The sequence below is a fragment of the Hippoglossus hippoglossus genome, chromosome 6 (assembly GCF_009819705.1).
Source record: "Hippoglossus hippoglossus isolate fHipHip1 chromosome 6, fHipHip1.pri, whole genome shotgun sequence".
NCBI classification, from domain to species: Eukaryota; Metazoa; Chordata; class Actinopteri; order Pleuronectiformes; family Pleuronectidae; genus Hippoglossus; species Hippoglossus hippoglossus.
The window spans coordinates 23716728-23741246 of NC_047156.1; the positions used below are offsets into that span (position 1 = coordinate 23716728).

Below are 24519 nucleotides of genomic sequence, written 5' to 3' on the forward strand. Positions count from 1 at the left end.
CTTGATTGTAGAAACATAAAGTTTTATACACACAGACACACACACACATCAGGAAAATTGTTGTTGACATCTGTGTGTTTACGTCTTTCTTCCCCTCTGATCCTGATTGAAGTGGATGAGTTGAGACTTTTCCTCCAGAGAGGATCAGACCTTAGAGGAGCTCAGCAAACTCACAGGGATTTAAAACCTCTCTCTCTCTCTCCCCCCCCTCTCTTCTCTTGCCTGTGTGTCTCTCTGTCTCTCGTCACCCTCGCTCGCTGCACTCTAATCGCTGTGTTGTGGTCGTGAGGCTCTCTCCTCCCTCTGCTCTCCTCTCTGGGCTGTATATAAGTGTGTTTCACTGGCCTGTGTTTCACAGTGACAGACTGAATGCAGGCCTGATGGCTGTACAGCGCTGAGGTCCATCATGACCCCGGGAAAGAGGCCCCCCGCGGACTGCTAATTATCTGGTGATGTGCAGCATCTACAGGTGAGCTGTTCAAATCAGGGAGCAACATTCCCCCGTGGTTTCATAGTTTCATTTCTATCAGGCTAAAGTTAGAAAATCAAGTTGCTCTGGAGTATCTTTTATTTTGCCGCACAAAGATTAAGATAAGGTGTATTTTTAAACCCTGGGTTGTTGGAGCATGGATTTGAGCTACTGTTTTGGGTGATGCAGGAAAAGGGAAGGGTTCTGTCATGTCAGGAATGTTGGGTCACCCCTAACAACTCTCTCGCAGTGAAGAAATGTTTTCTCATTTCGAAATTGGACACACGGGAGCACGCTATTCTTAAGTCTCGGTGGGTTAAGTGTTTTGCTAGAAGGCTGCAAATCTTGGTAGAGTTTCAGTCATTTAGCAGATGCGCTGTCTCACAACAACCTACAGTAAATGGTGAGACATGCAGACAACACGGGAGGTCATGGTTTTCAAGGAACGTCAAAGAGAGCACAAGTTCATCAGAGGAGGCTATAAAAAGTCCCTCACTGTTTATGGGAGCGCGCTGTTTTCCAGTCTGCCCTCTCCGCACAGAGACAGAGCGTTAGAGTGTCTGAGGTTAAAGATCAAACGCTGAGCCGGGAGTCTTGATTAGCTGGCAGGATTTCAGGGCTGCTTTAAGCTTTAAGATCTTTATTGTCTTAAGCCACTCAATAAGATACTGATTCACAACGGAGCCAGATCAATATATCAAATCTAGAGTAGCTGAATTGTTCAGCCAATTGTGGAAAAAGTATAGGTACAAATATTGATGTAACAAAATAATCTGTTACAATCCTATTTAACTTTCAAAGTCTTACGTTTTGGTAGAAAAAGTAAAACTACTCATAAAGCAGAAGGAGGTTTTTGAAAGTGTTAAATTATGGGCTGCCACAGTGCTAAAATATATATTTTCTTATATGCACAAAGTGATAATTTGTGGGAAAACAGTGGCTTTCATGTTTTACACTAAATACATGGTTGTTTTAAGGAGGAACTTATTAAAAATGTCTGGGTATGTTAGCGTGTATGTGTTTGTTGGTTAACAAAATTTTACCAAAATGGCATTTGCCTCAAAAATAATGAATAGACTATATCTATTTCTCATCTCTAATGTTGTATAGGTAAAAGTGAATACATAGTTTCATTGCTGAAATTGTTCAGGTCTTATAGCTGAGCCAATAAAACAATGCAGATCATGAAATCATCATCCCCCTTGAAGAAGAATGATTTTTTTACTAAGATCCATTAATTATTCCCTAAAAGTTAAAAAAATGTGAAAAGACTAAAAACCTTGCATCTTTAAAGTGATAAAAAATGACTGGTTCCGTACCTTTGTCCTGAATTAAATGGTTTCCAGTGTTTCCCATAAATGATCTAGACTATGGCGGCCTGCCGTATTGTAATTTGTCCCGAACAGTTTCATAATTAAGCAATTTTTGTTACACTTCTCACTACTAGAGATTTTTAACTTGGTGTGTGCAGCGCAGTTTGCTGCGTGCTTGCTCACGCTGTTGGGCTACTGCATGTTAGTACTATGGTCCATAACATTTTTACCATAAACACAGACAGTCAGACCTCATAGTTTCAGCTGCAGTTGTGGCATCAATGCAGTTCTTTCAATTACAAGAGAATTTGTCTTTAACTCTCTAAGTTTTGTACCTGCCACTCGGAATCTGTTGTGCGTGAGAGTGACCTTTGTGTGCATGCTTGACAGAAGCACACCTGTTACCACCATAGATTGAATAAGTTCTTTGGAAAACGCTGGGTTTATTTCTTGACCACCAAGTTCATGGAAATCTGCTCAGTAGCTTCTGCATAATCCTGCTGACAAACAGACAAACAAACAGCTGGGAAAGAGCTACTTGGTACAGCTACTAACTAAAACAAAGATCCTCAGACTGTCAAGTTGCTCTTTTAAAGGGGACATATCATGAAAATTCCACTTTGTTAGTGCTTCTACACATTAATTTGGGTATCTGGCATGTCTACCAACCCAAAAACTCTGAAAAAAAACCACTTGCGCGTTTTGTTATGGTTCCTCTAAGTCAGAAACGTCATGCTTGAGTGACTGGAATGAGCTTCCTGTGTACTGTGTCGTCACAATACACTGGAAGTCTCCCTACATGGTCTTGGCCCACCCCCCACCTCATCCCCCCCCGCCCCCCCACACTCGTTACGCCGGGTTTACACCGGACGCAGCGAGGCTGAGAGGCAGCGCAGCGCCGTTCTCCAGCACGCAGCCGCCTGGCTGTTCACACGGGACGCGCATTTCTCCGCGCTGGTCAGCCCCATAGACTGTATATATAAGGTCAGCCCGCGATTCTGCTTTCTCCGCTTGTTGTTGTACCTGTTGAATGTCGGGGTTCGGGGGTAAATGATGGTCTTCATAGCCCCCCCCCCACCCCTCTCTTTCTCTCTCTGTCTGTCTGCTTGTGTGCTGGTAGTGGATGGGCAGAGGGGGACATTTAATTATGTGATTGGGAAAATTAAAACTCCAGGACAACAGAAGGGGAATACAAAGTATGGGATGCATATTTGATAATTTATATCATATAAAATATGTAATTTATATCGTTTAAAATCATGGGGGGAGAGGGGGGAGGGGGGAGCTGGCTCACTAGCATTTAAAGGAACAGGCACTCAAAACAGGTCACTCTGTGGAGGGCTGTTTTATACAGGGTAAAAAGGGTGCTGTTTTATATGATCCTTGTGGTATTTTGACCAAAGTATGTTACAGACATTTCATTAAGACCCCAAGGAACCATATCAACTTGTGGTAAAATGGGCATGCTATGTCCCCTTTAGATAATTTATCAGATTCTGGGTAGAATTTTTTTTGCCTTCCTTTCTTTATTTTTGCTCTATTCATTTTGTCTTCTCTCTTCTTCATGAGATCATCCATCTGTTTTCTCCATTTGACAAATCCACCCCAAACAGAGTGATTTCTGGAGCCTCGGCGCTCACCAGGCGCTGGATTAACTTTGGCTCAGCCGAGTGGAAAGATTTCTGCCTTGGTGGTTCCCGCTCTCCGTCTTTTGTTTGTGAGGAACATGAATCACGACCACATTCAGAATACCACCAGGAATATTTGTTAGAATATGCCTCTCTTTGCTCTGGTTAACATGGGGCAACCAGCTTTGTGTGTGATTCATGGAAAGTCCTGATTCAGAGTCGTGTTACAGTTTGGAGGATTTTCATGGTCTGTTTTCAGCTGAAGCATTGCATGGGCCCCTCTGTGTGTTGAGGCCTCTACTGGTCTGGTGAAACTGTTGAAAAGACTTAAATACACAATCATTAGGCTCTTGATGTGCTGTTGGCTCTGATTTCTGAGTCTCTCATTTAACTTGTTTCTGTTTTGTTTTTCCAGCTCTACAACAGCACCCTATAAAAAACTATGATAGAAATTAAGACCTTGGCAAAATTGCACATCAATTAAACTGTGAATAGATACATCACTGCTGCTCTGGTGAGAATTTACAGTTTCGTCTGAGAGTCATGAAACAGATACAGTGCTGTTGGGTTTGTCCAAATCCACAAAGTCATTTTTGTGACTCTAGTTGTTCCACAGCTTTGAGTCGTCTCTGTGCTGCTGCTGACTCGCTCGCTCTGTTGAGCTGTGACGTTTAGCCCAGAATGGTCTTGAGCTTACGGGAAATGCTGTTCGTTAAAAAGGCTGCTAAAAAATGGCTTTAGATTATTGTACTGCAGCGTGAAATGTTCATTACTGTCATGCCATTTGAAGCTCCACACATTCGGAATCAGCCTGTGTAAATAGTGATGTGACTTGGTGTTGGAACATATTTACATGACAGATGGCTTTTGTGACAAAATCTGGTATTTTGGCTTCTGGCCTTCAGCCAGCCATCAGGGGTTCGGCTCGATTCCCACACATCAAACCCAGCGAGTGCTTCTTCCTCTCCTGGCATCTCTGAATGTGCTCAGTGTTCTCATCTTTCTATCCTCTCAGAAGTGCCTCCATCACACTGTCAGCTTCATTTACCCCTGAGTTCAAAATGCTTTCTTTGGGTACCAAGTCCTTGGTGAAATGAGACCCTGCAAGGTTGCTGATGTTGTTGAGGTCATGCAGCGGTACTCTGAGCCATGCACCAACAATAAAAACTGTCTTTACTTCAATCCTCGTTTGAACACAGAGATAGGACATCATACTCTGAGCTTCCATAAGCTGTGCAGGTGTGCCAACATTCCTCCTTCTTACTTTCCTCTTGACCTTTGCCCTGCGTCATCTTCTGGTTCATGGACGCTGCTGAGAGGCCGACCAACCCTCTGAGGCTCGATTTCACCCCAGTTTTCCAGCAGAGAAAATGAAAATTAGACGCTCTCGCTTTTTTCTCTCTTGTATTTGCTGAATGAGCGGAGCCATTCCACAAGAACCACAGACGTCAACAAACTCTTATCTTAATCGATGCCAGACCGACCCAGGGCTCCAAGCTCCTCTGGATAGATAATTCACGTCGACACAAAGCCGAACTTTAAACATGAGCTTAAGTGTGTTTAATCTGAGGCTGCTCCCTCCAGCTTTTATCATGATAAGAACCATCAACTGAAGCACATGAAGGTTTTGGTCCAGTGCAGCCTTCCTGGTTGACCCAGACTGTGGTCACAATTTTCTTTTGTTTTTTGTGTGCCTATGATTACATTTAAATTGCCTAACAATCAGACCATCTACAGTTAGGGAGAGTGTGGTTCCCCGAAACATAACAGCACTGGCTCTGTGTTCACACACTGTGTTTTGGGGCTGGAACAATACGTTGGTCAATCAGTTAGACGTAAGAGAAAATGACTGCAGCTGCTTGATAATTCATGAATAATTTCAATCCTCCCTGGTTGTTGGACTTTTAGTCAGATAAATCAAATCAATCTATTTGAATTGAAATGGAAATTGAATAGATAAAGCGAAAATATGTGCTGCACAGGTAATAATGGATAGGTACAAGGTCCCCCATGGCTACTGTTTTATTCACATTTTACATGAAGAATCATGACCCAGCAGTATGACATACAGTACAACTCTGGACTGTATGTCAAACTGTATGTATTAGAGCCCTTATGTAGACTATTGATCAGTACTGAAGCACCTGAGATAGCTAACTGTAAACTGCAGCTGTAATAACTAACTACTGACCAAGTAAATCACACATCACTGGCAAACACTGTAAGATTTGAATGATACTATACAGACAGAAGTACAGTAGAATGTTCTGATTCAATGAACAAGTGTGATTTGCTTGCGAAAAGCAGAGTTGACATACATCAATGATTGGAAATAAATTGGAAACTCTTGATTTGCAACAAAGCATAGGACATTTTGCATCTTCTCATGCACCAACATTCATCGCTGATGTCTTATTAACCATGACCACAATCGTTATTCAGGAAAATTTGTCTCATTTTTGACAGCTTGAACATACTGTACCTGAAAACTCACCAAACTTCGCAGGCGCGTCAGGCCTGATGAAAATGTATGTATTTTGGAGTAATTCAAAATGGGCGTGGCAAAATGGCTCAACAGTGCGTTGCAGCCCTAGTTAAAATTTGGGTTCTGATAACTTTTGATCTTATTTGTTAAATTCTCTCTACGTTCTGATAGCCATCAATATATAAAGTTGTCTGGGGGGAAAGGTTGGCTTCTAGCAGTTGTCAGTCAGTGCTTTAGGGCTGTAGCTTTGACAAGAGGGCTGATGGGAGGAGGTGAGATGTATCAGTTGCATTTTTTCAATGTGTAGGCTGCTCTTGCTTACTTTTTTAGGATTACCAACCCTGGCTTTAAAGCACAAATGTAGCAGCTGTCTGAAATAGTCTTAAAATCTTGCAGATTGTAAAAACCTATTATCACAAAGTGCCTCTTTTCAAGTTCTTTCAAACGCCTGTTCAGATAATTTCATACTTGAATAAACTAGAATTTTAAGCTTTTCAGAGGTGCACAACCCCTGTGTACAAATCAATGTTGCATAATGATAGTAAACCGTAAACAGTGGTCTTTGATGGTGTCCAGACAGCCAGCGTAGCATTATGGAGGTCTGGGATTTCAAGCTCCATCCGAAAAATCATGGGGAATCAACCTAAAAAGAGAAATAAAACAGGTTTATGAGCTCAGTTAGAGATTGAAAACAGGCTAAAAGCAAGTTAAATAATGGTCATAATCAGAAACATTCCTATCATCAAATCATGTTGGCTTTGCTCTCTGCCAGGCTTCATATGGAAGCAGTTTCAGCTCGAACAGAGGACCATTAAGCAGCCATACATGCATACATTTACTGCAACACTGCAGAACATTCTCAGGGAAAACAGCAGTCAAATTATTTCCAAACCAGCAGGAAGAGACTGGCAGGAACATAAAGAGAGGAAATGACTTTGATTCCAAACCGACATAACTCTGAGTGGGAAAAAATGAACAAATAACATTTAAAGAACCAAATCTGTACAGTAGTTTAAGAGTTCTACTAGTGGCTTAGCAGGATTAGAAGAAATGTTCCATCATTTGTCATCCAGAGCTACAAATCGTGTATATTGAACTGATGAGATTGTATATTCATCACAGGAAGTGTAAAATACAATATGATCTTTATTTAAACGGTTTCAGCTGCTAATAAGTAACTAAAACAGCCGAGATACCTTTTAAAAACATTCTTCTTTGGAACACTAATGGCATCTTATGTTGACGTTTTTTAAAAACATGAGTATTAGTTGTGAAATAATTTTACAGATTCATAAATTGAGCATATAATAATTAGTTGTCTTTAGTTAATTTGCCTCTGTCTGAATTTTTTTTACTTTTAACGGATCTTTATGACTTTCAAACAAGAAAAACAAGCAGACACTTCATACAGAGGCTCTAGCTCTAGAATGTATGGTCCATTCAGTAATCCAAACATATTAGTGTACACACTATCTTTAAGATGGCAATGGGTTAAATGCATTCTAATGCTTTAAGGTTAAGCTTTAGAGTCCCTGCTAACACAGTAGCATGTTTTTTTAATTTTAATAACAGTTTGACTTTAAATTTCATAGATGGTTGAGACATTTTGAAGGTGTAACGTGACTGGGTGAGGTGTTCAGGACACAAAGTGCACACATAGGATGAAGGCTGGGGCAGGGAAGAATATTTCAAGTGATTAACAGGTGCACAGATGCTTCTAAAGGGAACTGAAACATGAGATGAGACAACTGACAAAGAGGAGTTAGAACACAGACACAAGGAGGCAGGGATCAGTGGCCACAGGGGCCGACAACAACAAGTCCAAAGTCCAAAAAGTCAAAAGACTATAAAGAGAGAAATATTGAAACTTTTAGAAGTGATCAAAATCCAAATAATGTCCCAAAGCGAGACAGACTTTTAAAGCTATAATATATATGTTGTGAAAGTCAGGGAGAAACAAATCAACACTTGGTATGTGGGGTAAAAAGTCAACTCTTGAAATTCACTCAGTGGCAAAGAAAGAAAACAGGCTGAACAGATGAAGTGCAGAAATCAGACTTCTGATTTGTGCGTCTGCTGCTCTCTGACTGGATGTTTGGTTCTAGCAGCTGGATGTGCGACACAGAGACACAGCAAACAGGGAACCTCACTGAGACATTTGGCAGGAAGGCCTGTCATTGTGGCCTGAGGCTTCAGCTCTGGTCACAGGGAGACTAGCTGTGGACAGGAACGCAGCGGTCTGTGCAGCTGAAGTCCTCGTTCCAGTCACTGGGTGTCAACTGATTTCCTCTTTGTGACCTCTGACCCCTGTTAGCCATGGAAATGAGCCAAAAACTATTTAGAGCAAGTCTCTGAGGACAGCGCTGATCAGGAGATTCAAATGTTTCAATCAATCAATCAATCAATCAATCAATCAATCAATCAATCAGTCTGTCTGTCTGTCTGTCTGTCTGTCTTTCTGTCTATCTTCCATCGATCCAATTGTATCTTTTTTTGACTGTATTCTCTGATTTCTTCTTTTTGTTTGTCTGACGACTTCGTAATACAATCTGACCAACTGGACAATAAATGAGTAATTACTTAATTACGACACAAGGTTGTGCAGACTGTTGGGATGCTAAATACATCCCAGATGTTTTCACATGCTTAAAGATGGAAACCCAGCTCAGCTCATCAAATGTTACAAGCAAATGCAAAAGTTTTCATGATCTGCGTAAACGATGTTTATTTACATGGCAGACGTTGTGGGGGAGCAGTTTGAGGTGCATTTAGAGGAATCGCTGAGCTCATCATAAACTCTTCTATAAACTCAGTGAACAAAAATAATATAAATACAGTTAGAAAGTCAGAGGAAGTTGAGGGGTATTCAGCTGCAACATGCAACTTCACCACTAGATGTCACTAAATCCTACATACTGAACCTTTAAAGAAAAACTAAACCAATCAAAGATATGCTGAATTCAATTGTAATAATAACCTTATAGTGACTGCTCCCCATAACTAAATAAATTACAGACATGGAAAGAGAGAGAGAAACCAGAGAATAAACAGAAAATAAATAAATAAAATGGTCAAGCTAAAATAAGGTTGGGAAAACTCAGCTATACCAGTTTAATGAATCAAATATTTACTTGTATCCTCCTTGTGTTTCCATCCCTCTCTTTAGGATGATTGACAGCTGCTCCTCCTGAACCCCAGAATGCCTGTGGTGCCAGTGGGCGGGACATCCTCCTCCCACCCTGTTGTACCTGTTGCCCTCACCTGCTCGTGGCTGCTTCTGCTCTTTCACGTTGCCTTTGGTCAGAAACCTGCCAAGCTGCCCTTGATCAATCGGAAGCCCTTCATCGCGGCCTGGAACGCCCCTCTCGACATGTGCACCATCAAGTACAATGTCACCACCAACCTCGACCGTCTTTTCCACATCCACGGGAGCCCACGTGCTGGTTGGACAGGCCAGAATGTCACCATTTTCTATGCCAACCGGCTGGGCAACTACCCTTACTACACCCCGCAGGGCGACCCTGTGCATGGCGGCCTGCCACAGAACTGCAGCCTGGACATGCACCTGCTGAAGGCCTACCAGGACATCAACCACTTCATCCCTGCAGAGGACTTCCGGGGCCTGGCTGTCATCGATTGGGAGTACTGGCGGCCTCAGTGGAGCCGTAACTGGCACAAAAAGGACATCTACCGGCAAAAGTCTAGGGAGCTGACCGCCAAGGCTTATGTAAATGTGACGGCGGCGCAGGTGGAGGAGCTGGCACGGCGGAGATTTGAGAAGAGTGCCAGGGCATTCATGCAGAGGACTATTCAGCTGGGGACACGCCTTCGCCCCAATGGGCTCTGGGGTTTCTACCTCTACCCTGACTGCCACAACTACAACATGCATGATCAGAACTACACAGGCTTCTGCCCCCTGCTGGAGAGCATGAGGAATGACGAGCTGGGGTGGTTGTGGAACAGCAGCACGGCGCTCTTTCCCTCGGTGGCAATCAGGAAAAGCCACACAAACAGTATTAGCAACCTTCACTTCTCCCAGCACAGGATCAGAGAGTCGCTCCGTGTTGCCTCGCTTACCTCGAAGGAGTATGACCTCCCCACATACGTGTACCTGAGGCTGGGATACCGGGACGAGGCCATGGCCTTCCTCACCGCAGTAAGATACATGGTTTACAACAGAATTAAATATGAGCAAAATTTAGATTGGACAGTTGCCACTCTACTGATGAACAAAAGAATAGTTAATTTCCCAAACAATGTGTTTCAATTAAGAGATTTTCCCCCTCATTTGTCCAATCCCAGTGAAGTCTAAAGGTTTCACATGACAAAGGATGATCTACTTTCCCTGTCATGTGACTTAAAATCTAATTTAGTTTATTCCGAGCCAATCGCCTAATCCTATTCGTGAATTAAAAAAGTAAGCTTACATGCACTGTTAGTTAACGGTGCCATGATGTTAGAGTGTTACTGTGCCTGGACAGGACTGAAAGGTTGGACCTCTACATGTATCTAATGTCACAGGTGTTTGTTTTTTTGACTATTAAATGAGTATTTCCAGCCACTATGATGTGTTTATATATATATACTGTATATACAGCACAAAAAACACTTTTAAATGTGTGGTATCTCTTTGAACATCTGAACTCAAAGTCTTTTACTGTATTTTCTTGTTTTTGTTGTAAACAAACAAAAATCGACCAACTTGACTCACAGTCAACTAATGACAGTATAGCAGATGTACAAAATAACATGGACGTGGCCTCAAATAGAACTCACAGGCTAACAAGCTCTGAGTCTGCAGTTCATCATGTACAGGGTGAGGCTGAGGGTAACTCTGTGACCAACTGCACTTCTTAAAGCTAAACTTTGTCATACAGTACTGAGTGAGTTTTTTAAGACTTTTAAATTTGAGCAGTTAGGCGACATGTCAAACCGACGAATTGGCAGGAAAGGCAAAGTTTGGGCAACGGGTCACTGTGATCAGTGTTATCACAAAACGGCAATGGAGCAGATTTTGCATCAGAAAGAACAGTGACTGCACAGGGGGAGAAAACAAGGCAGACTTAGATGAAAACTAAAACTAGAATGAGGGAGTAAAGCGATTTCAAAGATGTCTACTGCCATAAAATCATGTGGGACGGTGGTACAAGGCTGTGTGTATGTTCCTGTGAGTTCAAACTGAAAAATCTCCTCAAGTGACTATGAGAATAAAGTCTGGGTTTAAAAAGGCACAAGGAGCTGTTTCTGTGTTTGAGCTGTCATGCAATAATTTTAACTCCAGATATATGGTTAGGTTTGTTTTAAATCAACCAAGGACTGAAGATACTTGCATAAGAAATTCATATTTAAGATAACATTGTAAACATTTATACTCATTCATCCAAATTATTTACTTCCAATGATTTACTCATTTATTTGTGTTTACACATCATTAGAATGAGCTACAACTAAAATTATAAACTGTGATGCAGGACTCTCAACCAGTTATTTGTTGGTTCTTGGTAGAGGTCCAGAGTCCTAAAAAGGAAGTCTAAACCTATAATAAAGGTAATCACACAGAAATCAATAAACTAAGTAACGATAGAAAACTCTTAAACTGTCAGCCACTTCCCACTCTGCAATTTGCAATATCTTAGGTTGAGTTGATTTATTATCACTGTTGTAGCCAACCCATTTTGAGATGTCCTGACGAGAAGCTTCCTAGGCAACAACTGAACTCAAGCATTTCATACAAAGATGCTTATTAAAGACATATCAGTATATAAATCTCTCCTGGCAGCAGTGTGTCTATACTCACAGTGAACTTCCTTAAGTTACGTACTGCCATCTTGTGGAGATGCACAGAAAAAACGGCTTAGAGTCACAAATACAAACCGTGTTGCTGTGGTTTCATTTTTATACCTAAACTTCATCAAAGTCAACCAGAGATTTCTTCAAGCCAAATAGCCTCAGTGCTCTACACACTGTGTGAGCAGTGTTTTGAATAAGCTTTGAAATATCTGTGTTGAAATATTTGAGTCAATAGCTAAGTTGTTTCTTCACTTAACCTTGAAAATAATTTGCAGCGCCTCCTTGTGGCTCTTTGCTCCATGATTTTTCACACTGGTCATATAGATGTATGTATTTGTTTTTCTGTTCAGAATTCAGATAGCTGTTTCTTTTTAATCATCCCATCATGTTATAAAAATTCATAAATCCAATATGTGCTTTGTATATTCACTGTGCCTGTGTCACTTCAGTATGTTTGATATTCAACGTGTGTCAGTGTGTCCATGAGTTGTGACCCCAGCACCTACTCTTTGTGTTTTCCTGCAGAAAGACTTGATCCACACCATCGGGGAGAGTGCTGCTCTGGGTGCTGCGGGATTTGTCATTTGGGGCGACCTGAACTTGACCTCATCCAGGGTGGGTGTCCTCTTTTTCTAATCATTCTCCTACTTTCGCTCAAAAACAATCTGCTCATGGGTCACAGATGGAGAACATCTTCCAAAATCTCTGTACTAGCTAATGACACAGATTATAGAAATAGATCATACAGTATGTGTTGTTGGGCTGAAGATCTGTCAAACTTGTTGTGCTGTTGAGTCCATTGAAGTCTAAATTTGTATTTTTCCGTGAGAAACAATCTTTTCTCAGGGGCCTTGATTTTTTGGTAAATCCAGACAAACTGCCCCTGTGAATAGTCAGACAATAGGATGTTGACATTGTGTGGCCGCTTTGTGTTTGACATTTGGAAAAGTATAATGCATGTATGTTTTGGCTCGCTGTGACCCTGTCTGCATGACGCATGGAATTAAAGCTGCTTCAAAGAAATGTGCTTTATAATCTATCTATGATCTATCTTCCTTCCTTCCTCTTCTCCTCCTCTCTTCTCCCTCAAGCTTTTCATCCTTATCTCCTTAAAATCAGCTTAGCTTAGAAAATACCTGATTTCAACCATCATAATCTTGGAACACTTTTACTGCCACCGGGACAATTTCTGGCCACTAGGGGGCCAAACAGCTGTCTACCTCCACATCATACAAACCAACGCACATATGGCATCATGTTTGTTCCGTGTTGTTTTGTCTCCACAGTCTAACTGCTCCAAAGTGAAGACATTCCTGAGCTACCGCCTGGGTAAGTACATCATGAACGTGACGCGAGCAGCTGAGGTCTGCAGCGACTTCTTGTGCCAGAGCAACGGCCGCTGTGTCCGACGGGACCCCCGCGCCCGCCATTATCTCCACCTGAGCGCCAAAAGCTACAAAATCAGTTCCTCTAGCAATGTGGAGTTCACTGTCACCGGGTGGCACTCTCAACACGACCTGCAGCTGCTGACTGAGAGGTTTCGCTGTCACTGTTACGAAGGTCACGAGGGCGAAACCTGCGAAAGCATCAACAAAGTGAAGGAGGACGATGGGCCGTGGAGGGGGGGGGAGGAGGACGAGCAGGAGAGGAAGAGGACGGAGTGGGAGTACGAGCAGGATGAACAACGGGAAATAGGAGAGAATGCGGCGCCCCCCGGTGGCTTCAGCCTTCACGTCATGTTGCTGCTGCTCCTGTTAAACTTAGTGTTTGTAAAGACAGTCGTATGATGCACGCTGACAAAAGGAGGAGTCATTTCTCAAGCTGAGTAAAGACGTTACTTTTCCATGAACACGATGTCCGACCAAGTAATTGAGGAAATGACTAAGTACTAATTCCGCCTAATCATTTAGTCTTAAAAATGTCAAACAATACAGTAAGGCTGCATGCTAACATGCTAAGAATAACAATGGCAACAGCTAATGCTCAGCAGCAACATGTTAACCATGTTTACAATTGTATTTTGGCATGTTAGCATGTTAACATTTGCTATATTAGTCACTTTTGCAGGTATTTGGTCATTAAAAAAGTATTGAACAAAAGAAGAAATTCTACCTGTTGATGGCGCTAAAAGTCAGGGATCACCAAAGTCATTAGGATTTATCACATAAGGGCTGTGAATGTCTGCACTAAACTTAGAGGCAAATAATCATGTAGCCCATAGTATCTGCACCAAACCAAGCTAATGGGATGTTGGCTGTGGCATTGTACTGTATATACCAGACAGACATGACTGTGTTTTCAGTCTTCTAACTCTGTGAAAAAGTGTATTTCTGAAATGCAAGAAGAGTTCCTTCAAAGCTCAGCCAAGTGGCTGCTGAGTGCAGAATACAACTTTTAAAGGAATGGTTAAAGGTGGTTAGTGTGAAATGAATGTTGAAAAGTGACAAATGTGTGAAAATCACCACTTCCTTATTAAGGAGTGTGTGATGGCACAGAGGTTTGGCACGTTGACAGATGAAGGTTTGGTTGATTGTTAAACAATCACCTGAATGTTGCAGCAGTTTCTGCAACAACCTGCACTTCATCTTTAGCCGACAACTGCATCAGTTTTTCGAGGAATGTTAATCAGTAGATATATAAATATAGAGTTGTGGTTTATTAAAGTGTGGCATGAGTCACCTTCGGCAAAATAAATGTTTGACATGATGATTCAGCGTCGCTGCAGAGCTGAGGGATGGGATCAGAGGGATCACGTTTTTTTTACTTTGAAATAACTTTGCGAGGCAGCTGGATTTCTTGCCAAATCCATCTTATTCAGAACCACAGTGGTTCGTACCCATCTGCATTCTATGAGGGGGGAACTACTGGCAGCTACAGGCATGTCTTAGGTGTGTGGCAATAGCAAGAAACAACTGTTCATTAACAACAATGGCAGCTCCCAAATGGGGTTAGCCGATGCTGCTATAGCATTAGTTATATACGATTTTGAGAGTATTTCTTCATTGAAAGATGAGCAAAGAAGGGCACTGAGGGTTTTTGTGATGATTCCGACTAGAGACAGTAACCGTGATAGATGACGAAAGACAGATGATTCATCCACTCACCTGCCAAGATCTACTTGAAAGTGTTGCGTGCCCTTTTCCAGACAAATTTCCAATGAAGCCTTCTCACACGATTCTGTGCAACCAACCATTTGATGTGCCTGCTTTTAAATGGTTCACAGTAAAATCTGGCTTTACTGCAGGAAGAGCATCTTGTTTGCCTCTCGGAGGAAACTGAGGAAACTGTGCTGCACACAATCATATGTGGAAAGATAATCACTAAGATCTGACACTTTGTTTGTGGTATTTTTGAAGACATTTATTTCTGATATGAAACCTGTTTATTTCCTCAACAATAAGCTGTTATTTCACTTGTTATTACATACATACATTGTTTTAGTACTGTTGCTTACTCTATACTCTTGAACTGCTCTGATCAGGAAACGCCACATATTTGAGCCTGTGTGGGACATGGCGTGCACATGTTATAGGTACTAATAATCAGTATAACTGTATTTTCTTTTCATTTTTGTTGGTTTTGTTACTCAAAACCTAACCCAAGATATTGTGCAGAAGTTACTATATCTTAGTCTGGAAGAATGGGATCAACAGGTTGTGTCAGGTTTGGGATTTTCATTCATCTCAATGTGGCTGCACGGCTACTGTCTCTTATTATTAATTCTTATTAAAACTGACAAGGACCTAACCTGAACACATTAGAGGTTCTCCCTGGTTTGTTGATGGCTCCAGTTTAAACGTATTGATTTGTCTCCTTCTCTATCCCTGAAACAGCTGTGAAACCTGAGGATCTAACTGCACCAGACAAAACAGCCATTCACCATTTCACTTCATTATCATGTTTGTCTCAAGGGCTGCAGTCAGCGTTTATCTGTGGCAGCCTGCATACTAGAAGCACAGCAATCTGCTGACAAAAGATTTTTAAAGAGAATGAAAGACAGTTGCTCAAATGCTAAAGTAAGTAGTTGTTAACTTGACAAGCACCTTCTGTTGGTTGCATTATGATTTGTGCCTGTCGGGTCATTGTCAGAATGTGTGTGAGTGGCGTTGAGTTATAGTGCCACAAAGAAATCATGGAAAACCAAAAACAATGTATGGTTTGAGTGGATTAGAATAAAATAAGTGCAGCTCCCAATTCTCCAATTTGACAAACTAGGATGCTGAAACATTACTACATTTCCCAACTTGCATTCGACCACTGTGTGTGTTCACAGAGTTCGTGGAGTGTATTTTAGAGGCAGCATGAATCATGATAGAAAGTCAATGAAAAGACACAATTAGATGCACATTTTCCACAAAGACAAGAGGAAGAAGAGGGACTGTGGTGACCATACTGCACAGCGCTATGTTCCACAAAGCTCCTGCATTCATAAGAAATAGTTGCCATGCTCTGCTCCATGTTAAAAAGAAGGTTGAGGTAGATGTTTGACACAAAGTGTTCAGATCGATCTAGAGTTCTGTATTACTGTTGAACTTGCTGGACCTAATTCTGGCAGTTGAAGTTTCGACTATCGGTCTGTTACACACTTCTTATAGGAGATCATACTCACTCACCAAAGATACATAGAGCAAGAACAGATGTTCAGGGTGAGGACTGGGACTGAAACAGGAAACATTCTCTCTATATCCAAGTCAGTGAACTGTCAAACTCATTTGAAGCTGCTATTTTAAGGTTGAGAAAAAGTTGTGATGGTGATGCTTTTATTCAGTTCATGCCCTGTAAAACATTTGGTGTCTTTCCATTGACCTTACATTATTAGCTGTGTCTCCATCCATTTTTGTCCAATCCAAATTTAATCACAGACCACAGATCTGAAACATTTATACTCAAACTCAAACAAAATCCAGAACAGAGGTGGCCCTGAATCTTGGTTTTGGTCATTTCATCATTAAATTAAGGTTGAGTTTCTTTGAAGTGGAACATGTAGCATCTGGCACGACTCTCTGTGACATTGATCCTGGTTTATAATGAACCGTTATTTTCATCTCAAACAAGCCTCTCATCATGATGCTGTAACTGTTTCCTTTGCTGTTTTTTGTTTTTGTTTCCCCCCTTAAGATTGTAAACCAAATATGCACCAAGGACTATGCAACACATGAAAAATGTTGAATGTAAATGCACTGCAAATAAAGACTTCTCTTCAGTACCTCTTATTTTCTTTGTGTTTTATCTGTTCATATACATTTCTTGGGAGTTGTTGCCGGCCATGTACGGACGATCAAAGCAACTATCTCCACTTTGTGCAACATGTGCATACTGTGCATGATGAGCCTTAAAGATTCACAGGGCTACAAGTGTGGATGCAGACTTTCATTTTATTGCTCTTTCTTCTTTGTAAAATACATCCTAAGGTGGAAACAGGCACTCTACTCTTTTCAAAGCAACAAACCGCAAACATGAATCATACATGAGCTGTGTGGTCTAAACACTGAGGACAGAAAAGAGGAAGATGATTCTTCCTCTCAAGAGATGATTGTCTCTTCTTTCTCAACAAAGATGACTGGTGAAACCCTGAGACTGTTTAATCTGAAGGAAACTAACAGTCACATGCAGCTACTGTTCAGCATAAATTGTAAACATAAACAAAAATTCTCCCTTTTAAATAATACGGTCAGCCATTAAACCTTTAAACCCCTCAGAACAAAAATAAGATGACTGCATGTAAACAGGAGGCCACTATTCTGCGGTACACTCCTCACATCATAAAGGTACAAAGATGCCTTCAAAAAGTAGCTATCAATACTGTTATTTCATCAATTTACTTGATGTTTTGTGAAACTCAGTAGTAGAGTTGTTAACGAGTTGAGCCCGAACCTGAAAAGACCAGGACATGTTCTTTCCAATTCTGGTCCATCACTGTCTATCATTTGAAAGATGGGGCCCCAACCTGTGTAGAACTGAGAAACACTTGACCCAAGCCCAACCAGTCACAGATCTGAAGTTAACATTAATTCACAAAACCAAACTCTGTGTCTTGCCTAATGTATTGTCAGCAGCGTATATAATCCATCCTCCAAGAAAGTACATCCAGGTTTTCTGTTTATCTTGCTAGTTGGAATAGCAGCATGGCAAACTTAATCCACAAGTGATTTCAGATTAAAGGTCAATGTATTTTTGTTGCTGTATATCAAAGATAGCTTTGACTATTTGCCTTTCACCAATTACATGTTTTTTACCATGGCTGCTACCAATGCTCATAGGCTGCTGGCACCATCATCTGCCCTCTCCAGACCAGTTTGAACTCTTCTCTTGCCACACTTTCTCATCCTACAATGTTGCAGGTTACAACACACACACACAGACGCACAGACGCACACGCACACACACACACACACACACACACACACACACACACACACACACACACACACACACACGACTTTCTTCAATGCTGTCTGTCACAGCCAGGACCAGGTCTTCTCAGGTTATTACACATGTTCAACAGACCCAGGACCGTGGTAATAGAACACGACTGAGTAGTGATCTTCTTAGGTCCACCCAAACCATGGGACCCAAGACCCAGGAGCCGTTTGGGTCAGTGGGGTCCAGACCTCTACTCAGAAGCACAATATAAACACAACAAACAGAAATGCATCTGTCCAATCACAATAGATATCTATGATGAGGTGAAATATTGCCAAGCCTAACTATAGCCCATATTGTTGCCTTAATGACATTGTTGTACATGTTTGTGCTAATAACTGCCCACTTTAATTGGTGAGTGCCACAAAATATATCAGCTACTGATAGCTACCAGTGATCAAACAAAAGTGCTATCTGTCTGTAGTTATTATTATTTCATTAAACACAATAAAACATGTAAAATCACAAATAGAGGCTTTAATACATCAGCTTGACAGCGTACAGCTGACCCCTGAAACACCAACTCATTCAACAACTGACTGAACCAATGGGTGCAGGCCTGTACATCAGGAAATCAGATAACCATCGATCAGAGTGAAGAAACTTTTCTCTGACACATGAATCAGCAATCAGACACAGAGAAGTTCAGAAATAGTGAACAATCCTTCACAGACCGCTGAAGAGAGCAGCAGGTAGGAACCGATGAAATGTTGCAAAACTATTTATAATTCAGATTTCACCGATATCTTGTAAGATACAGGAGGTTTCAATGGACACTTTTAAATAATGTGAAATCAATGATCTTAACAGCTTTGATGAAGCCGTGTGGCCCCGGCGATAGAGTTTGTGATGATTTTGTAGCAACAGTCAACTGTTAGATTGATTTTGTATTAATGTTTGATTATGTTTATTTAAAGAGGTTTGTGAGCTGATAATGAAGAGACGACCCTATTTCTATAACATATTAAGTCTTTGGGTAATGAGCAATAGCCGGCCATATTTCATACTTGTCATATCTTTAGACAGATACTTTTCCTCTGGTCAGTGGAGTTTTGACCTCAGAAAAGCTCAAAGTTGCAAGATAATACAATTGCATATGGGTTTATCATCTCCCAAACAAATTATTTCCTTAGTTTGTTTATTATTGTTTCTCAGAGAAATGTCCTATGGTACAACTGAAAACTGAACTGAAACAAACTCACGTGTAATATAACTTATAATCTAACAAGGAAAGGAATTAAAGTCCACTGTGGAATTAAAACATTCGGCAATGCTTTGTTTTAAAGGTCTCATATTTACCAGCTGCTTTTCTGCAAATCTTTGTTATATAGGCCTAAAAATGGTTAGCTGGTAATTTATTGAGATAAAGACATGGTTCTGTCAAATTCTGCGATTTTAAATCCACCACAAAAAGGTACAACCAGGATTTGTATACACTTTCTGCATTTTGCATTCTGCACTTTCTGCAACAGGAATTTGATCAGGATGAAAATATCAAGAGAGAAAATGTATGAAATAAAAGGAGAAATAAAATGCATGTATATTAGTAGGAAGGGGAATTATGAGACCACACCGGTTAAGACTTGCTCCTAACGGTTTGAGATGGTCCCTTGCAGATTGAGCCTAAATTATTAGTTTTTTTGTTGTTTCTTCTCTTTCTCCACAGCCGCCATGATGGCCATGCCCTTTCTGTCCTGCACCGCCCTCTGTATCATCGGATCTCTCACCATCATCCTTGCCCTCCCAACTACCGAGCCGCCACTGATCCATGACCACCCCTTTGTAGCTATATGGAACGCCCCTACCGAGCGTTGCCGACAACTCGACATCCCCCTGGACACAGCAGCCTTCCAGGCAGTGACCACGACCGTCACCAAGCCCGGTCAATTCCTCACCATCTTCTATGACGACCATCTTGGCCTCTACCCTAAAGTCAACACCGTTAAACGCAAGATCTACAGAGGTGGAATCCCCCAAAACGGCAACCTGACAGAACATCTATCCAAGGCCCGGAGTCAGATAGATCATAACATCTACCAAGATTCTTCTCCTGGACTGGTTGTCATTGATTGGGAGTCCTGGCGCCCCCTGTGGGACCAAAATTGGGGATCAAAACGTATTTACCAGAAACTGTCCATCACTCATGCCCTGCAGATGGCCCCATTTTTATCAACACAGCAAATTCCCAAAGTGGCCAAGACACAGTTCCAGCATGCCAGCCGGCACTTTATGGAGAGGACCATCAGTCTCGGCATTGGTGAGCGCCCGAGCCGCCGCTGGGGCTTCTACTTGTTTCCTGACTGCTACAACTACGACTGGAAGAAGTCTAATTACACAGGAGAGTGCTCTAAGAAGACTCAGAAGCAAAATAACCAGATGCTGTGGCTGTGGGAGCGCAGCACTGCCCTGTTTCCCTCCGTTTACCTCCACTTGACTCTTCGGAACTCTCCCCAGGCGGCACTTTACGTCCGCAACCGTGTCCATGAGGCGATGAGGGTGGCAATGCTGCCCAAACGTCCGTATACAGTGCCAATCTACGTCTACTCCAGGCCACTGTACAGGGATCAGACCAAGAAGTTAGAGAGCTTGGTGAGACAGTCAGATTCCTTTAAATTTGCTTGAGTAGCTGGTAAACTAACCTGATGATGATTATGCAGTTGGCATCATTTGGTTCTTCCATTTTGATGTGATCAGGGACTTCTAATATGTCAGATGTATCACACATTATTAGCCGTTTAGTTAGATTGGATTCCCATTTCGTTTATTTTGGGTCAATACAGAACTGTTGTAGTTTTCTTAACGCTGTTCACTTAACATTAGTCAAATCAAGTTATTTATGTAAGTTCACTCACAAACCTGCACTGCTGCAAGCATCTCAGTCATGCTTGACCTTAACACAACACTCTCCTGTCTGTACAAAACTGGCTCAGGTGTTTTCCAATCAAGCAAACAGACAATAAGCACATCACCAGACATATTTAAAAAATCAGTAATATAGGTATTTCCCTTGGCTATTGAGGTAAGAGCGATATACTAAAAGTATGTATTGCCCATGCTACTGTGTGTGTTAATGTATGGAAAGATAAATTTCCGTTTTCCAACATAAGGATTCTGATCAAGTTGAAATTAAAAGCAAACAAGCAACTTGAAAAACAAAATAGTGTGTAAGTGTGTGTGTGTGTGTGTGTGTGTGTGTGTGTGTGTGTGTGTGTGTGTGTGTGTGTGTGTGTGTGTGTGTGTGTGTGTGTGTGTGTGTGTGTGTGTGTGTGTGCATTTAGCAGCATCACCACATGAAATTCTCCAGGTTGAAAGTGAATTTTGATGCAAGAAAAGAAATGGATTAAAAACAGATGATTGTTAGTTTTGGATAAGATGATGGATGGATTTGTATTAGTTCATAAAGTGTTGAGTCTCCTGTGTGTTTCTTCCTCTTTCAGAGAGACTTGGTGAGCACCGTGGGAGAGTCTGCAGCTCTGGGGGCTTCAGGGGTCATAATGTGGGGAGGAACCAAAGACTACAACAACAAGGTAACCACTGCTTTGTCAAGTTCAATCACTGGTTGTACTGGTCTACTCTGAGTCACACAAGGGAGTTCAAATCTGTTAACTTCAAAGCAAGATTCACATGCGATCATAAATATACATACCTTTACAAAAAGTATTTGTGAAAACCATTTGATTGCTTTTCATATTTTCTTGCCAAAGTAGAGAAAAACCAGACCTCATCACATCAATTGAAGACAGGTCTCTGAATATGTTTGCAGCAATGATAACACATTTCACAGATATGAAAAGGGGAACAAAGATGACCAGGCTTTAATCAGCAAAGAAATAAACTGACCTTGTTTCCTCTTTCAGGAGGAACTAAGAGCCGTGACACTGAAGTATTCGTTATCTCTGCCAACAGACGTGTGAAAGAATTATTTCTTTGTAATTAGTGTGAATGATGAATCAGCACAACATTTTCTCACCAGAATAAAGGGAACTTTGTCTTCTTGTACACAGTGGACATATTTCAGCAGAGGGCTGAGTGGTTTGTATTTCAGACCCCTGAGCAATAAGAGACTCTTCAGCTGCTTCATGACCTTCAATGCTATGTGACCTCTCTCATTTCTGAAACATATAACACAAATGTGGACATGCAATCTGTAACACACAGACACACACACAAACACACACGTTAACTTTGTAAACAGTAAATCTTTTAACACCTCAAAAGTGACTGATGGAATCTTCAAATCCTCTTTAACCTTCCTAACTTTGAACTTCAATTACTTCAACATACTTTCATCTACAGACGGAATTTAACACTTTCACATTTCAGCCTCCAGCTATATCCATCTCCAGCAATGCTGGGTTGTTTATCTGAGCTGTCAACGTTCACTATCAGCTTTCACACAAACATTATACTCTAAAGTTATTATTACTTGCTTTAGCCATTAATATTTTTCTATTACAATCCAGCTGAATAGGTGTATATGGTAAAATACATTTTCAGATCTAGTAATGAGCTTGTTATCATTGAAATGGAGAAAACATCACAAATCTCTTCTTTTATGCAGGACTACTACATTTTTTCATTCCTGTGGTGACAGCACTGGCACTTTAATTTGACAAGTGCAACTTCTGATCATCTTTCAGTCACATTGAAGTTAAATATTTGATAACATGTATTTTGAATTCTACTAACAATCCAAACCATTGGAAAGATTAAAATACAAATCCTTTAACCTCTTCTTCAGCTCACTTTAAAGTTCTGTAAATCAGACACGTGACAAAAAAATCAGCTCTAAATTTTATGTTTGAAAATGAGAAAAAAAGACTTTGTTTTTATATCATATATGTATGGATTAATCAATGGTTTAAGGACTAAACCAAACCTCTAAATGTCATTTTCCCTCTGTGCTTATATACCTGAGTCTGATGTGTAAACCCCACCCCCTCCCTGCAGGCTGCCTGTGAGTCTCTGTCCGATTACCTGACGTCTACCTTGAACCCGTACATTGCTAATGTGACGGCGGCCACCATGCTCTGCAGCGAGCTCCTTTGCCAAGGGAAAGGCCGCTGTGTCAGGAAGAACTACAACTCCTCCCAGTATCTGCACCTGAACCCCACCTACTTCCGCCTCCTGCGGGCCAACAGGAAGTACGTAGCGATTGGTCTACCCTCCTCCGCCGACCTCGATGACTGGGCTGGAAACTTCACCTGTCAGTGCTATGCAGGGGGGAGCTGTTCCCCAAAACTCTCCCAACCGACCGAGATCAAACAGATTTGGGTTTAACCTGTGAGGAGAGTCAAAAAACATAATTATTCATCGGTAATTAATCAGCATTTGGTCAAATCCCAACAAGTTCTGGTATTTGAGAGATTTCTTTCAAGAGGGAGATAAGGTCTAGACCTTCAATCACTCACACAGAAAATGTTCCCTAATGTGGCATTAACTACTAATATCGTTATTTCAACTATGCAAACAAAATAGAATTCTATAAGAAATTAAATCAAGCTAAATTTGAAAGTCTGTCCACAGAGTTGGTCATAAATTAAGAACCAGTGAGAACTAAAGTAAAAACTGTGACATGATAACTAATTAGCTCCCATGATAAGTCAGTGTAAAGATGCCTACAAGACCAAGACAAGTCCACCTCAATAACAACTACATGTCAGAGACGAGTCTGAAAGCAATAGAACTAGAATGGCCAGCAGAAGAGCATATAACCCTGCCAAGGCCCAACAGTCCCCATTAATCCAATCAAGCTGCACCAAATGTCTCAGAGTCATAGATATCAGTTCTCTAAATATGTCTGATTGCTTTCATCAAGATCTGGGAATTATTCCCAAGGGAAAACAGTTAAAATGTTGATTTTATTAAAGGATGACCTGGTTTCTTCCCTGACCCTTCCACCAACTTCATTTTATATTATTTTATATAATTATATTATTCTATTTTAGAATCCATTTTAACTACTGATATTCTGATGTATTGCATGTTGCTGTCTTCTTGTTGTACCTAATACTTTGTGAAGCCCTTTGGTCAACTTGTCTTACATGTGCTATATAAATAAAATTGACCTTGACCAAGTTTTGTGGAAAACCGTTAAGTTGTTTTTGTGTAATCTTGCTTACAAACAAACAAACCAGCCAACACATGGACGGGGTGAAAACATTACCTCCATAATTGAAGTGAAAAACATATCAGACCCAACTACAGCCCTGATTTTAGAACAATTTCACTGTGCATTTCGATGCTGGTTACAGTTACAAGTGTTTTATATCAGTACCCCTATCAGAAACTACCACTTTGATAAACTATTGAGGGTTATATGAGTTTTGGGGTTTTGTATTTGCTAGATCAACAGGTGTCAAAACCTAGCCAGGTTCTGCTGTTTTTAGAAGAACTTTTAATTCTCAACAG

The 24519-nt window shown here is 41.1% G+C and overlaps 2 protein-coding genes across 3 annotated transcripts; both read left to right on the top strand.

Moving 5' to 3' along the window:
• The first annotated feature begins 259 nt into the window (after positions 1 to 259).
• LOC117763491 (hyaluronidase-4) lies at positions 260 to 16891 on the top strand. 2 transcript variants are annotated; one of them, XR_004614173.1, is made up of 5 exons: positions 288 to 469; positions 9062 to 10051; positions 12211 to 12300; positions 12972 to 13538; positions 13648 to 16891. XR_004614173.1 is itself a non-coding variant. In XM_034588648.1 (4 exons), exons 2-4 carry the CDS (start codon positions 9095 to 9097, stop codon positions 13470 to 13472), a joined length of 1548 nt encoding a protein of 515 aa, XP_034444539.1. In that variant the 5' UTR covers positions 260 to 469; positions 9062 to 9094; the 3' UTR covers positions 13473 to 16891. The 2 variants fall into 2 exon arrangements, 1 of the variants encoding a protein (XP_034444539.1); XM_034588648.1 differs by having other exon boundaries at positions 260 to 469; positions 12972 to 16891.
• Positions 16892 to 18704: 1813 nt separating this feature from the next.
• LOC117763637 (hyaluronidase-5-like) lies at positions 18705 to 24191 on the top strand. Its single transcript, XM_034588905.1, has 4 exons — positions 18705 to 18800; positions 19775 to 20697; positions 21546 to 21635; positions 23059 to 24191. Exons 2-4 carry the CDS (start codon positions 19780 to 19782, stop codon positions 23386 to 23388), a joined length of 1338 nt encoding a protein of 445 aa, XP_034444796.1. The 5' UTR covers positions 18705 to 18800; positions 19775 to 19779; the 3' UTR covers positions 23389 to 24191.
• Positions 24192 to 24519: the final 328 nt, after the last annotated feature.